This window comes from Fringilla coelebs, assembly GCF_963513975.1.
Source record: "Fringilla coelebs genome assembly, chromosome: 1".
NCBI lineage: Eukaryota > Metazoa > Chordata > Aves > Passeriformes > Fringillidae > Fringilla > Fringilla coelebs.
In genome coordinates this window covers 118,200,142-118,215,754 of record NC_140028.1, presented here as the reverse complement: position 1 = coordinate 118,215,754, position 15,613 = coordinate 118,200,142, and the positions used below count along the sequence as shown (strand labels likewise).

Here is a 15,613-nt window from a genome sequence, read left to right as displayed (position 1 = left end):
TCTGAAATTCTCTTCTGTGGCCACTAGTTACTGTAACAGCATGAACTATTTTATAAGCCACCCTTTCTTTACAGAAATGTTTTCCCCACATTTTAATTTGCTCCTTTCAAATGACATTCATGAAATTTCTGAAAGGTTCTCAGTGGGATAACTTGTGGTTATTTTATTTCAGCCACCAGCAAAAAACAAAACAAAACAAAACAAAAAGAAGTGTAATTTAAATTAAGACATAAACCAAAACTAATATCCCACATCTTCAACCAGTTGTCTCACCATCTGAGAATTTTTCATCTTTTTAAGCCAGTATCTAGCATCATAGCTCCTCACCTTGCTTCTATTTTAGGAATAACAAATACTTAAATTTATCTGCACACAGGCTGAAGACCAGTATTGACCCAGCTGACAGCCAAGGTGGAGGAAGCCCCTGTGCTCTCCAGCCCACCCTGCAGGAGCAGCAGTGACACCTTTCATCCAGGATTTGTTCTCTTACCAGTTCAAGACACAAGCGATGACCGTAAGCAGCTGAGTAATGAACTGCGTTGTATCCTTGTTTGTCTCGGATCCCAGGGTTGGCATCATTTCTTAGCAAGTATTCCAGGCACCTATTCAAATTGACATATGCAACCATGTATCTAAATGCTGAATTTCAACTTAATGCTAAGTGACAAATTGTTCCAATTCAACTGGAAAATAGAATACAGCACACAGGGACACTGATTTAATGTACAATATTGGCTAGGACTAGAGAAAGCTACCTCATTATATCAAACATAAAGGTCAATCACAAAGCTTCAAAATTTGAAATAATCCTTCTCTGCAAACATCCTGCATCTTCTGAGTTATCTGACTAGGTTAAAACTAGTATTTCATGGCTATTTTCCTCCTAGCTAACATAACTGCAGTTACCTTTGCTAATATCAAAGTTTTTTTTATGCATTTCTGCATTAATCCCTTCTTCTGTATGTTATATGCAAAGAACGGAAGCAGATCTTCATTGTAGCATACAAGAAAAACACACACACACACTTCCACTACCAGGCACAATTTCACAATTTTAAAAATTTGTTTATACAGTAAATAATCAGTTGTTGTCATACATGTATCTTACCATTCCTTACTTTCACTAGACAAATTTATAGGGCAGAATACGATCAGCCCAGTTTCAACCACACTCAGCCAGGAGGATGGGAAACGGGGGATTCAAGTCAGCTCACCCTCTCCCTAGTTATTGCAAGCAATAACCCTGCTGTTTCCTACTTTTATGTTGTCTATCATTTCAGCAATATTTTCCAAAGTAATTATTATGACTTTGAACTTGCTGGTGAAGCTATTCGTTATTCTGAAGTGTACAACAGGCCAACATCCCTTCTTCTCTCTGGGATCACTAAATACTTATCAGAGGTGCACTCTCACTTCCATAATTTTTTTCCCAGCATAAGCAAGGACTTAGTATGTAGTGAAAATGGCAAAATTTTTTGAGTTTTAAAGAATAACATATGTAACATATGATGCTAACATAAGCAACTTTAAAACTAGTTCAGTATAGCTAATAAAAAGCTACTTGTAAAGCTTTTAAAAACATATCTATGTTTTCAATCAATCAATTCAGGTTTTATTTGTCCAGTAAGTAAATGCCTAGACTTCATTAATGACAACTGTGCTTGCATGTGTTTGTTTGAATTAAAATTAGATGAGATTTATGAAAACCCAAAGACAAATGAATTTGTCTCATTAAGTAAGAATTACAGTTCTTACATTTTATTTGTCCAGTCATTTAACTTTCTTTTTAATTTGGATCAGTAATTTTGTGTTAGCATTCAGGGGTGATTGATAAATGTTACATGTCACTGGCTTTGGCTACCTAAATTTCTACAATACGCTAAATACACTGCGAGGAGCCAAGTCTGCTAAAAATCCTCAAGTACACAATCTTTCCAGTGCAAACCAGATAATTATTTTCAATGGTTTTTTGCATCCAAGAGAGAGATTACTCCTGCATCTTTCACATAATTACCTGTCCTCAACAGGTCTCTTAAAGAGGATATTAATCAAACTTTCTGAAAGCACAGGTAAATTAAATTCATTTCCCATATATTTATTCTTTATTTTATTTATTTTCCATTACAAAAGTATACATAGAAGCAACATTTTTTTTATCCTCTAAGAGGAAATTATGAAATTCATGCTTTTCTCTCTAGTCTTGGTAAAATGAGGCTTAGTGGTGTTTGTTCCAGATCAAAAGCATTTGTTAAAGATACCAAAGAAATACTTTCAAACAGGAATAAACCGGAAAATATTTTTCAATTAAAACATCCTTGTCCCTACAATCTGTCTTTAAAGATCTGAACAAAGACCATAAAATTGCACCTAAATATTTTTGGAATTTTATGTAGATGGTTTCCTGACATGTTTTTTCCCAGGCTTTATATTCTGACTCCAGTAATCATTTCTAACTTCATTCCTTTTTTGAATGCGCTGAGCAGTACTGGTTTTTCAGCTGTTACTACTCATCTTGGTGCATCAATATAAAGTTTCCCCTCAGGCCATTCTGCTTTGCAGGATGTCTTCCAGAGACCCAAATGTTAATGGAGAAGGGCAGCAGCCCATGGGCTCCAGAGACCATGCTCTGAGTTACCTCCCAAAGCTCTGCAGTATTGTCATCGTCACTCCTGCTCGTGCCTTTTGTAAGACAGATGGCAAAACGATGTCATCTGAAGAACCATTATAGTTTGGAGGTTTTCAGAGCAACTGTGAAGCTAAAATTAATCCTAGCTCAACTTGTAAGAGGGCAATTAAAGTAAAATTATCTCAGCAAGCTCCAGCAGGAATTGAAATTATTTCTAAAAAGCAGCAGACAATTTAATTTTGAAATCTGGCTTTACATAAAAAAGGCACGTTGTTCAAATATAAATTTAATGGCCATAAAAGTATCCTTCATTTAGCCTTCAAAACCCAATCTAAGTTATACACCACTTCATTCTTATTGCTATCTCACCCTTTAAAAGATGCTGTGTTAAAAAAAAGGATGATTTGGCATGAAGCAGCACTTCTCCAGGAAAGGTGTCACTGTGTGCATGTGGAATGTGCTGCTGCACACCACGACCTGCACATGTGAGTGAGTGTGTGCACAAGAAGTGATGCTCTTCTTGTCTCCTGAATATATTCAATGTCTGGAGCTTAAGCAATCATCACTTTGGTGCTACCTATAGACACTTTGCATATAAGCTTCAAGTCATTAATATATATGTCAAATATAACCATTGGTTAGAAAATAAACACATGCAAGAGATCAGTGGATTTATGAAAGATTCTGGATGCATTTCATTAATAGAAGTGTAACTACATCATAAAAATTTACACTATCAACAGATAGTCATGTTTGGCATTACAGCTGTAATTTACTCATCAAATAGACAAAGCACCTTATCCTGAAATATCAAGTTAATATCCATCCTTCATCAGAATTTGATTTTAAGGGAAAATGACCCTACTGCCCACAACCAACTTCATAACCCCCACAAAAGATATTTATTCAACCACTACACAATAGATAGGATTAAGAACTCTATTCCCAATTAATTCCTGATTTAGGACATCTGCATTACAGGCCATAAAATTCTTACAATACATTTTCCTGCTGTTCATTTATTCCCTCTGAAATATTTGTTACCTCAAGTCTTCTATATACAATGCACACACCTCTGTCAAATTTAATATTTAAAAATACAAGAAATGAATTTGGCAAATCTGAAGGCAGAACACACATGAAATTCACAGCTCAAATGTTCATAATGAGAAAGGCTTTAGTACAAAGCGTGCCACTTACTTCCCATCTGTGTCTGATGCAGCTGCATAGTGCAGAGGTGTACAGCCCCTCTCATCAAGGTCATTCACACTAGCTCCAGATCCCACAAGGGCAAACAGGCACTGATAATTACAATTGGCAGCAGCATAATGGAGTGGAGTTCTTTAGTACACATTTAAATAAAAAGTACAATGGTAAATAACAGCAAAATAATATTATAGAGACAGAAAAAGCAAAATAAAGTGAAACTTAAATCCTCCTTACATTTTTAAGTAAGTATTTGTGGTGAAGAATGCATCACCACAGTACTAAAGAATAAGGCCACTTTCTAGGGACCACTTAACAATGCTGAACCATATATATAGTGGATTTATTTGCCAGCCAAAAAATGCACAAACTTCATATTAAATGAAGCTTTATTTGAATTTTCTTGTGTAGACTTAGAGAGGGAAATCCAGTTTACATTAGAAATACTATTTTCTGTAAAATAATTTTAAGCCACATGGAAAAATATGGACAAATCAAAAACTGCACAACAACTAAATATAGCACAAGTAAAATACAACAATTGCACAAACAGACATTTTTAATAAAAAAACCACTATTTTGCCTAAGAGAGGAAAACATTACTATTTATTTTTATGTATACTGACATAGCAGAGGCACTGCTAAATATACCTTGTCTTCTTGTCACAAAACCACAAAATATTAGTATTGATGTATAATCTCAGAGAAAACTTATCCCAGCTTCAAATACATAAACAGCTCTGTAAATATGCCAGTTTAGCTAAAATTTTAAAAAGAGCAATATGACTCAGAATTTCATTTTCTATTTTTAAAGGGACTGCAGCAATAAATATCTGGATTTTGAGGAGATAGTCAGGCTCTTTCCTCTCCCTTAAAATGTCTTTTTCCCATTTCTCCCCATTTTAAACTAATATTTTCCAACTCCTGAAAAAATTCCTCTATGTAACATGAACGTTAAACCAAAATGCAACCCAAAACAAAAGGAAACCCCAACTTTCGATGGCAAAAGTTGTGACAGATTTCAGGGAAATAATGAAAGTGGAATTTAAAACAAAATACAACTTTGGATCCATAACTTTTTCTTAAAGTCCTACTCCTGCCCTTCACATCCCAGAAAATCATATTTTCCATGATGTGATATGAGATTTTACATGAGTACTGATCCTGCCATCCAAACTTAAATAATCATATATTAAACATAGAAATTAATGTAATTCCAAAAGAGTTCAGAGCTCAAACAGGAAAGCAGAAAGGGATTGATACTGTGAAATGAAAAAGGTAAGGCAGTTATAATAAAATACTGGCTATATTAATAAAAGAGCTTAGAAATAGCCACAGATGTACAGATTTGACTAATACATTATATGGAAAACATTAGTAATCTCCTTGGGTGGGAGCAATTTAAACATATTAGATCCATATTATAAGGAAAGAAGGTTCACAAAAAATACAGTTGAATGTGAAATTCAGTCTTTAAAAACAAGACTAAACACCTACCTAACAAAAGAGGGTTACAAAATATGTTTGTGACTCTTGAGAACATATGCTGAAACCCAGTTTATTAGAGTAACATCACAAAAAAACCCATTTAAACTGGAACCCAGACTTGGCCACATATCAATAAGCTGCTACTGCAATATTTTTAACAGCCCTTTCCAATATAAAAATCTGGAATGTCTTACCTTCCAAATCTGTCCTTTTTGTTGAAGTCTGCACCAGTATTTAGCAGAAGATTTAGGCACTCCAAATTCCTATTAAATTAATACACTATTACTTCGGATTGCAAATTTTATTTCATTAATATTGGCCTCTACAAATATCAGAACTACAACACATGAACATCTCATATGTTAGGTTTAATGGAACTGAACTATAACGTGTAATTTTTGATATATACATTTCTGTATGTAAAATAGATTCCATAATTTATGGACCAAACCAATAAAGAATAGAAATTATTTCAAGACCACATATATAAATTTAATTGATACCAATTGGCATGCATAAAGCACATAAACATGAACCTAATTCAATAAATAATTCAATTCTTATAAACAAACAAACAATAACACCTGCATGTCACATGCTTTTGCTACCAGGATTCCAGCACAGAGGCAAGATTTTACTGCATATTTTTAAGGCCAAATGCAAGTTGAAACATAGATATTTTACTTTTTAGTGTAATCAATTTTCAATAAAAATATGATCATCATAATAGATATGATGTTGTTTATTGTTTAAGCACTATTTTTGGTAACTTTCCTAAACTGGAGATGAGTGAGGGAATGTGTCACAAATTTTCTGGTTTTTATATGAAGAGATAGCATTTTAACTTCTACTTGCAACAAGGATGTATCTAGCAAGTATTTTTGACTTAGAATGATTACTTAACAGTGTTACTTAAACAACATTCAAACAGAAAAATGAAAATATCAATATCATGGAGTTCTTGTGTCCCACAAAGTGTATCATGAAATTTATTACCCAGTTCTTCCAGGCAATTTTGAGTAGCTGCTATAGAAAACCTACAATACAATAACAATAATCAATATGGATCACAACTCAAGTGATGAGCAAGTAGTTCTGACTACTTCATCCATCTAAACTCTGGAATTTAATTATTGCTTTTATTTTATTTAGACTGACCTTTTATTTATGGATTTGGTAAAAAAAAATTTCCTAATGTTGCTGTTCTCTATCTCATGTCCCACAGTGATCTGAGGTGGGCATGGAATCTTTGAATGCTGTAAATTCTAAAAATTTTATCATTATCCATGGGAATTAAAAAAAAAAAAAAGAATCAGTTCATCCCCAAACATAAATCTAATGTAAAGCTGATGACATGACACTTGGACACTGTACTCCAGCAATGACTTATTGAGCTGAACAGTTAATTAATTTTTTGTTTGCAGATAGAATCCATCTTGAAATTATTTTCATGTTTACATAAGTTCCAAGGGGAGAGAGCAGGAAAAACAGAGAAGAGATAATAGAATAAAAGAACAAGAATGATCAGCAATTGAAAAAGAAATACTGAATATAAAGCTTGAATGCTTTTTTACACACCCTCCAGCTGCAGCTGCATGAAGACAAGTCCTGCCAAAGTCATCTGGTGTGTCAATGTCAAAACCTACAAAGCAAATATTTTGTAAAATCATTATGTAACATCACCTTTCACAAAACTGCTGTCATCTGCTGTTAAGAGAAATTCTTGCTAAGCAAACTTAATAGCTATTTGCAAAAGAGCATTCAAGCATTAAAAATTACTTCATTTGAAACGTGTCCTTGCTATTTCCAATGTTTTGAAAAACAGGCACTTAAATAAAACTGAAAGGGGTAAGGTAAAAGACAAGTAGCTGCACTGAGCTGTGCTCTTTCTCATTCTATTTACCTGCTAATATTTCAGTGCCATTTACTACTGAATATAAGATATATGCAGGTCATATGAAAATTTAGGAATATGGTAGAATTTATCACTGTTGTGCAGAGATTATGAATTTTTGGGGATGTCATTATTACTAAATATAGGAGCTACTTAAATTTTATCCTTGAGTTTAGTGCTTCAGTCCCAAAGAAAGAACTTTATTGAGTTGGAGTGATGGCTGCAAACAGCAGTTAATTACAGAGGAGCTCTTTGCAGAACACTGGAGTTTTCTCTTTCTGAAAAAGCTCAGCTGTGGAACTTCAAATCCAAGATCACAAACAGTAGCTGTGTAATTCCATATCCACCCATATATTTTGACAGAAAGATTACTATTTAAATCAGGTTTCAAAGCTACATTTTTGGTTTGAGAAAAATATTATGCTCTCATGAGAGTTTTGCTCTTCTGTAATGTAATTTATTTACTAAATCTCCATTTGTGGTACCTGGGAATGCTGGCTTTTTTTTTTTTTTTCCTTTTAAGAACTGTTCAACAACAACAGATAATGAACAACATAAGACATGTTATTCAAAAATACTATTATTTCAAGACTGTTTTCCTACTTCATATCCCCTAAAAGAGGTTTTGTATGCATCACTATGCTTTTATCCCATTTCAACAAGGAATGCTCTATAGCAAGTAATTTAGGAGAGTTTACTAGTTTGGTTTGAAGAATAGCCTTTGATGCCTTTCCACATCCCTAAGTTGCTTGTCTACCATCACTAACTACTTGAATGTCATTCAGTATTGGGACAAGGCAGATTGGTGACATTTTGTTAAGGTTTGCACATGAATATAAATGAATTTAAAAACCAGAGATCTTTAATTTACATAAAAGACATCGCCCAACCCCAAAAAGGACACACACTCTGCACACACCAATCCCCACATCAAGAGCACATCCTAAAACCTCTTAGCAGTAGGTTGTCTTTCTAGCCTGAAAGCTGAACATACTCTTCAAGTCCTTATCTACTCCAGGCTAGATTTGCATCCAAGTTTTCTCAATTCATTTTCTCAAAAGCCACAGAAACCACTTGCAATTCCTCCACATGATTTCCTTTGTCATATTGAACCTCCAGTAAGGGCACAGCCAGCACCACAGCATGTGCAGGAAGGAAAAGAGCTGGTATGCTCTCATTTTGAACACATCCAATTGAAATATTGTCAACTATTGGACAGTTCTTTCCTGAAGTGAATCCTTGCAACTTTGCCCATGACAGGACAGTAAATAAAAAACCTTTCCAGTAGGAAGCTTTAGTTATACTCCTCTAGTTCTTCTCCCAGGCTTCCCTAACAAACAGTATAAAGCTGGGGAAGCAACTTCTTACCCTTCCTTTTTCCCAACTCTCAACTTCCCACTTATATTTTTTCAAAAAACATTGTCTTCAGATTTATTCAGAACCATTTAGTTTATTCTTCTTCTTCTGTTCCAGAAGCTTCATTTGGATAAATCTATTTTCTCAGAATTGCAATGGTTCAAAGAGTTCAGAATTCACCTAAGATTCTGGTCAACAAGAGAAGTAATGACCTACCAACAACTACGTCTTCAGGGAGGAGTCAAACATCAAAAGAAAAGTGCAGTTTGCATTGCATTTCATTAACAACATAATAACATTAACAACATAATGCAACAGTTTCTTAATATAGCAGTCCACAGAGTCTTCAGAGCTATTAGGTGCCTGCTACAGGAACAGATGGGAATAGACTGATCTGTATTAAGCTAAAGACATCATGGAATGGAAAGTGGATGCTCCATAAAGTAATAAGAAAGATTATCACTCCTTCTCCTTGAAGTTTCATTATGGTCTAAACCAGTTATCCCACTTCTATGGCCAACTCAAAATGCACAAGCACAATATTAAAAAAATCATAAATGTATTATTAAAATTTGGATGATTTTTTAAAAAAGGTATGTCTGCAAAAGTTTGCATCCACTTTAACTATGGACTGTCCATTAAAAAACAAGCATTGGCCCCAAGGTACTAGTAAACTATAAGGATTTCTAGGCTTCACTAAATTAAGATTTAATGAAAAGCTATTCTGTGAAATAAACAATGAAGTACAAAGCACCTTGTAAGAATTTAAGAGCGTCCTACCTGATGAGAGGAGCTTTCTGCAGCAGTCTGAAAATCCACTTAATGCTGCCAAATGGAGAGGAAACATCCCATGTATACCCCGCCTAAGATACACCATAATCAGGTATCACAGTTTCATTACAATTAAAATAAAACAAACATGATTGCGTGCCAAAGTGCACATGCATGGTGGGTTCAGCAAACCACCTAGTCAGAATACTGAGCTAACTTCACATTTTAAACACTTCCTTACAAGCTATCAGCATGCATTATCAGTGCAACAGCCTATTAAAACTTTCAGAGCTTTTACTTCAAATACATTACAGAAAACTATTTCTTTTTGTTTTGGTACAAATTGTGATATACTGACTAGCTACTTACAAGTACAATACAGCAAAATAAACAAAGTATTTCCTGTTGCAAGTTGAAGATGACATTAAAAATTGCACTAGTTCTGTCAACCTAATAAATACACTTCTAAATTATGTCAGCTTGCATCCATGTCAGTAAAGTTACCTACTTTGCAGTGTCAGCACCACTCGTGATGAGAGTGTTGATTAATAGCTCATGGCCATATCTAGCTGCTATGTGCAAAGGGGTATTTCCATTCTTATCTTCACAGTCTATTTCAGCTCCTATGACAAAGAGTAATTACTAAGTAAGGGTATATGTAGGCATACAGATACTTTGTTAGAAAAATAGGACTGATGATCATTTGAGTAACATTATTGTCAGTGACTGACTAGTTTGGATTTAAAACTTCTCTAGATTTAGTGGGAGAGAAAAGCAATTTATTATGTAACCTCATGGACAAACTGGATTATGGAAAACAACCTGGGTTGTTTGCTTGGAAAACAAATCTATATACATATTCCTGCATTCTTGAAAAGAAATGGTTCATCAGTGTAACTTATCAGACTTTATAAACAGATATGCCAAACTCCACCACTATTACTGGACACTGGACGTGAAAAAAATTCAGTATGTTGTTACCAATACAAGAAGATGAGAACACCAAAATGGAAAGCTTATGGCAAAAATACTCCCTCCCCCTTTTTACCATTTTGAATGATGGTTTGGGATCTTGAAAATCTACCATGAATCGCTGTCATGTGCAAAGGTGTTTTACCATCTTTACTCTGGAAAAGAAAAAAGAAATGCTGTTACTTATCTCCAGTAACAGCAATTAATCAGATTAACCACAACAAAAAGGACATTTCTTTCTTCTTTTCTCTCTACACTTCATCCTTTAAATTGTTTCTATGCACTTTTGCCAGACAGATGCTGGCAATGACAGTTCAGCATGACACGGCAAGCTTTTCACAAAAGCTGCTCTTAGTCACTCTTCCAGCTGCCAGTGACAACTCAGGGATGCCCACTCACTCACACTTCTGTCCCTAAGATAATAGCTCTCAAGAGGATGATGACAGCACACAATTACAGCAACAACTCTATGTGCAACCCCTCCCCAAGGGTAAAATAATGTTTTAAGCTTGTTTCTTGAAAGAAAATAGCTGTATTTACTAGAGGGGTTTACATACTGTATTAGAAGACAACACTTGTGTTGTCATGTGTTTCCTAGAAATTTCTGTAAAGTGATGCTTCTAAGCAATTTATCATAAATTACAAGTAGTCCTAGGGTAGAACTATTCAACCCTGCTGGGTAGTATATATTTGAAATGCACATCTAGGATGTGCACTTAGTCATTCACCCAGTAAAGACACTCTTGAAGCAGGCCAACAGTAACACATAAGGAAACTTCACTTTTTAACAGCTCAGTATCAAAGCACCTACAAACCCATTCTTACTGTTGCTGTTACTTTGGAATGATCTTCCCCTCATACTTGTCACAGGTAATGGCAAAGCTTTACTGCAGAAAAAAGTTCCTACACATGCACTCAAAAAATTGCAAACACGACGCAGAAAATCAAAGGGCCCTTGAATGCACATGCATACCATGTCTATGTTTTTAATGATGGCTTTGGAGAGTATGAAATGTTCACAAAATACAAAGGTAAATCAGACAAATTTGGCAGGGGAACATATGATATGAACGCATGTTTTGAAATATCACAAATTGTTGTCATATGCACAAGTGTTTTCCCATTTTTACTCTCCCTTTGGCACCAAATGGACATGGTTCTATGGATGTGATACAGAAAGTCTGCTGAAGACCCTTTTAGGGATAAATAAGGAATTTTTCATTGTGTCACTGCCCAGAGCAGCATAACAGCACAATTATGTGAAACACTGTCTTCTCAGACCTAGATTGAAAGGAATAAAACGCTTGATAAGGAATGCCAAGTTATCTCTAGCTCTTCCAGCTAGCAGATTTCTTTGACCATAAATAATCCAAAAGACAACATCCACATATCCATAGCAGATGCAAATAAACACAGAACATGGGGTTGAAATCCTCTTGAGGAATTCAACAATCAATTTTGATTCTGTCATTGGAGGCCTTAAGAAAAAGCCAAATAAACACACCATAAGTGACAACTTCTCCAAGCAACCTCTGTGCTCCAGTTTTCTTTCATGTTTCTCCCTACAGATCAGTTCTCATCTCTTTATCCAACCACTGAAAGTCTCTGTGTCCAAACAACTGTTAGACATCTGGTGACTTTTCTCCTCACTTTTATCCTTCTTTAACCTGAAGAATCTATAGAATCTATTATTTTAAAGAAAAATTTTAATATAAAATAAGCTTAGTGAAGTAACAGACAGAATTTCAGGACTCATATAAAGTAGCCTGCAGTCTTACTGGCTTAGAGGGGATAAATCTGTATCTCAAAGGAAGGCTAATGAAGAAAAAGAAGATGGAGCTGAAAAAACACAGATCTCATAATGCACCTTACAAGGACACAGGAATAACTTAAGATGACAGTATTAGAAACTGAAGAGCACTGTGGTTAAGTTTTCTCACAAGAAAACTTAAGTAAGATCTTGCAAAGAACAGCAAAATAAGCTACAGAATCATTTTCCACTCATAAATGTAAAAACAGTACAGTCAATAAGAGATTTTTAGATTTACTCTGTTCAAATTTACTGAAAAATGCACTTAACATAGACTTCTAAGACAATGGATTTTATGAAAGTGCCTCTTTCATGTCTAACAGTATCAGGTTCCTTTCCAGCCCAGGAATAACACAACATGCAATTGTCTATCAGCATATAAACATACAACAGGTATAAAATTTAATGAAGGCAATTCCCATGTTGAAGCCAGGTATAGGACTGCATTCAGAATTGCCTTCTAACACATTAGAAAAGGATATATAGGACCAGAACCAGTTGCCAGACATTTCTTTAAGCAATGAAATATCAAGGCTCTATTAAGCAAATCACTGTTTCCTGAGATGCCAGGAGATTGGACTGCAGAAGCAGGGAGGTACCTTCTAAACTTCACTTCCATTTCCTTTTCTTTATGTCTTTAGGTTCTTCTCTCTAAATACCAAGCTAACTACAGCTGTGTGATTTAATGAGATCAGACAGGATCACAGCACATAACAGGACAGCATCATGGACTAATGACAACTTTTGTTGTCTTCACTGAAACTCAGCTAAATGTGGTAATAGGAAAGGAATCACCCAAATCTCTCCTATCACTAGAGAAAATGTATCCACAAAATACTTAGATCATAGCAAATTTACTAAGAACAGTAATTGCTATTAGACAGAAATAATACACAACACAAGGTGCCTTATTGAGTGATTACTCACATATTAACTGTACTCGGACTACTGAGCTTCACTGAGGGAGAGGAAATGTGGGTCTATCATGTCACAGCATTCCTCCAGATGAAATCTCCTCCTAGCAACAATTCTTATGTTCTAGTACCACCAATGAAAGTAAAAAACTTTTTCTATTTAGGTCACTGAATTTTCAAGCAGCAATGAGGTCCATAAAACAATTAATACTGTCCCATTACATACTCATTTCAATGTGTTCTTCCATGCATGGAAATCCTGAATAGTGAAGAGGGAGTGCTGCAGTAATGAGCAATACTTAATAAGATTCCCTGTTCTACAGTGGACACTGACAAGGCTATGAAAACAAGTAGGAAATTATGTCCAGAGGTGATAGAAAGCATATAACATATTTCTACTGTTCTATTATCTTCTGCTACATAATCCCTTCTTGAGATGAGGCCAGCCCTCACAGATATGCACAAGAACTTCCCCTCTATCTGCCATCAAGAGTGTAAGAGTGTTTCCCTTTTACTCTCCCCACTCAGTCATCCACAGCAGGAAGCACTGTAACAGTACTGTCCAGTCTGCACCTACATTACCATTCATATCCACTCTCTTACCTCTAAAATCACAGGAGAAGCTGCATATGGGAGGAAATGATTGAATCAGCCTACAGAACCAATATAATTATGATGAAAAATAGATCTTATAGCCATTTTAAAAACTACTTTGAACTCCAGACTCAGTATTTGGAAACTGAACAGGCTTGTTTTCAATAAATATTTAGTAAGAACACCCTAATTCCATCTCATTTTAAATCCACAATTCTTTCTTTGTTACATAACATATTCTATTTTTTTAGGGATTGCTCTTCTGATTAAATCCAAGATTTATCTTTTTAAGCCTTTCCAGGGAAGTAGAACTTGACTTAAAAATTATTTTCTTTTGCCTCAGTTCTTGCACTTTTCCACAGTGCAAGTGCTAAGTTTTCATATGCAAAGTAAGGCTGTTCACGCCTCCAGGTGCAAATTTACAGGCCAAATTCAGTCATACTGGTATAAATCCACAGAAATGTTACTAACAGGATTCCAACAGAAACACCTTGATGAGGAAACTGGGGATAAATGCTCTTTTCAAGCTATAATTGCTTAAAATCCCTACATAGCCCTACTAGCTTGATTTTGCTCTTAAGAATTTTGATATGTACAAAATCAGCACATTTTAATTATAACCAAGCCATAGCTAAAGCTAATGCTGTTTCTGAAATGGAGCCCTGTCCACTTCTTCCTTCTACATCAAAAATACACCCAAAATATGAACCCTTGCAGCCCTGCATTTAGAGAAACAGTAATTCTTGGCTTGTTAATATTTGTCAGAGCATCACAGAAGAGTTTGGGTTCAAAGGGACCTTAAAGATCATCTGGTTCCAAACCCCACTAGCATGGGCAGGGTTCCACTTGACTAAGTAGCTAGCACAAAGCCCCATCAGACCTGGCATTGAACCCTTCCAGGGATGGGGCATCCACAACTTCCCTGGACAACTTGTTCCAAGGCCTCACCACCCTCACAGTAAAGAATTTCTTCCTAATATTTAATCTAATCCTACTCTCTAAGTCTGAAGCCATTTCCCCTTGTCCTATAACTCCATGCCCTTGCACAAAGTCCCCCTCCAGCTCTCTTGTAGGCCCTCTTCAGGTACTAGAAGGTGCTACAAACTCTCCTTTGCTCTTATTTGTGTGAGTAACACACAAATATAATCAGTAGTACAGTTAACATTGTGGGATTATTTTCACACTTTACTGAAAAATGACGTTTCAAGAATGTAGGACAAAAGTCAGCCAGCCCTGCCACACTGAATACTCAGTCATATGCAGCCTGGGACATTAGGCAGAGCAGAAAGCTGGCAACAAAAATAAATGGACTGTGACCTGGATATTTTAGGACAAGTTGGCAATAAACCCTGTAACACAGCTCCTTACTTCTGCAGGGCACTTTGGTGATGAATTTTTCCACAACTGAGTTATGCACATTTTCAATAAATGAGCTGCGTGTCTAAATATATGTAACAGTGAGCAGGAAAACACATTTAGGATTTTTCCACATCAAAGAGCTTATTTTTAAAATACTCTAAATTTTCAGTTGGCTATGAGTTTTGTACTAACAATAGATATAAAACTGTATTTTGAAATTAGTTAGCTGACAATCAGCTTGAATCACTGTAAAAATCACTGCTTACGTGAAGTGAACCACAAACTCCAAGATTTTTAACAGAAATGTCAGGTACTCTAATATTCACCTCCTGCACAGATTGTGCTGAAATTCAAGCATAAACCTATTAAGCAGGTTTCTTTTCCATTTTTTTTTTCAAGAAATTAAATAACAGATAATTTCTGTCATACTACATGTGGGTGACAGTTCAGGCAACCAGACATTTTGCCATAAGGAACATTTGGACTCTTCATTCCATATACCCATCTCCTATTTTCCTCAGCCTAAAACCTGCCAAGATAACAGATACTGCCACTAAATATTTCTGAACACAGTTAAATTTTCATTACTAAAGATCAACATAATGCAAACCATAAGGTCATAC

General features: G+C 35.4%; 1 protein-coding gene across 3 annotated transcripts in view; it reads right to left on the bottom strand.

Annotated features, from left to right (window-relative positions):
• The window catches only part of ANKRD28 (ankyrin repeat domain 28), a 120,167-nt gene that overhangs the window by 17,054 nt on the left and 87,500 nt on the right, over window positions 1-15,613 (bottom strand). For all 3 annotated transcript variants that reach the window (XM_084222324.1, XM_084222323.1, XM_084222322.1), the window contains exons 9-15: window positions 10,390-10,468; window positions 9,850-9,964; window positions 9,351-9,433; window positions 6,899-6,962; window positions 5,515-5,583; window positions 3,827-3,967; window positions 491-602 (exon numbers count right to left, since the gene is read on the bottom strand). In XM_084222324.1, the coding sequence (XP_084078450.1) occupies window positions 491-602; window positions 3,827-3,967; window positions 5,515-5,583; window positions 6,899-6,962; window positions 9,351-9,433; window positions 9,850-9,964; window positions 10,390-10,468 (663 nt within the window). The remainder of the gene's footprint in view (window positions 1-490; window positions 603-3,826; window positions 3,968-5,514; window positions 5,584-6,898; window positions 6,963-9,350; window positions 9,434-9,849; window positions 9,965-10,389; window positions 10,469-15,613) is intronic.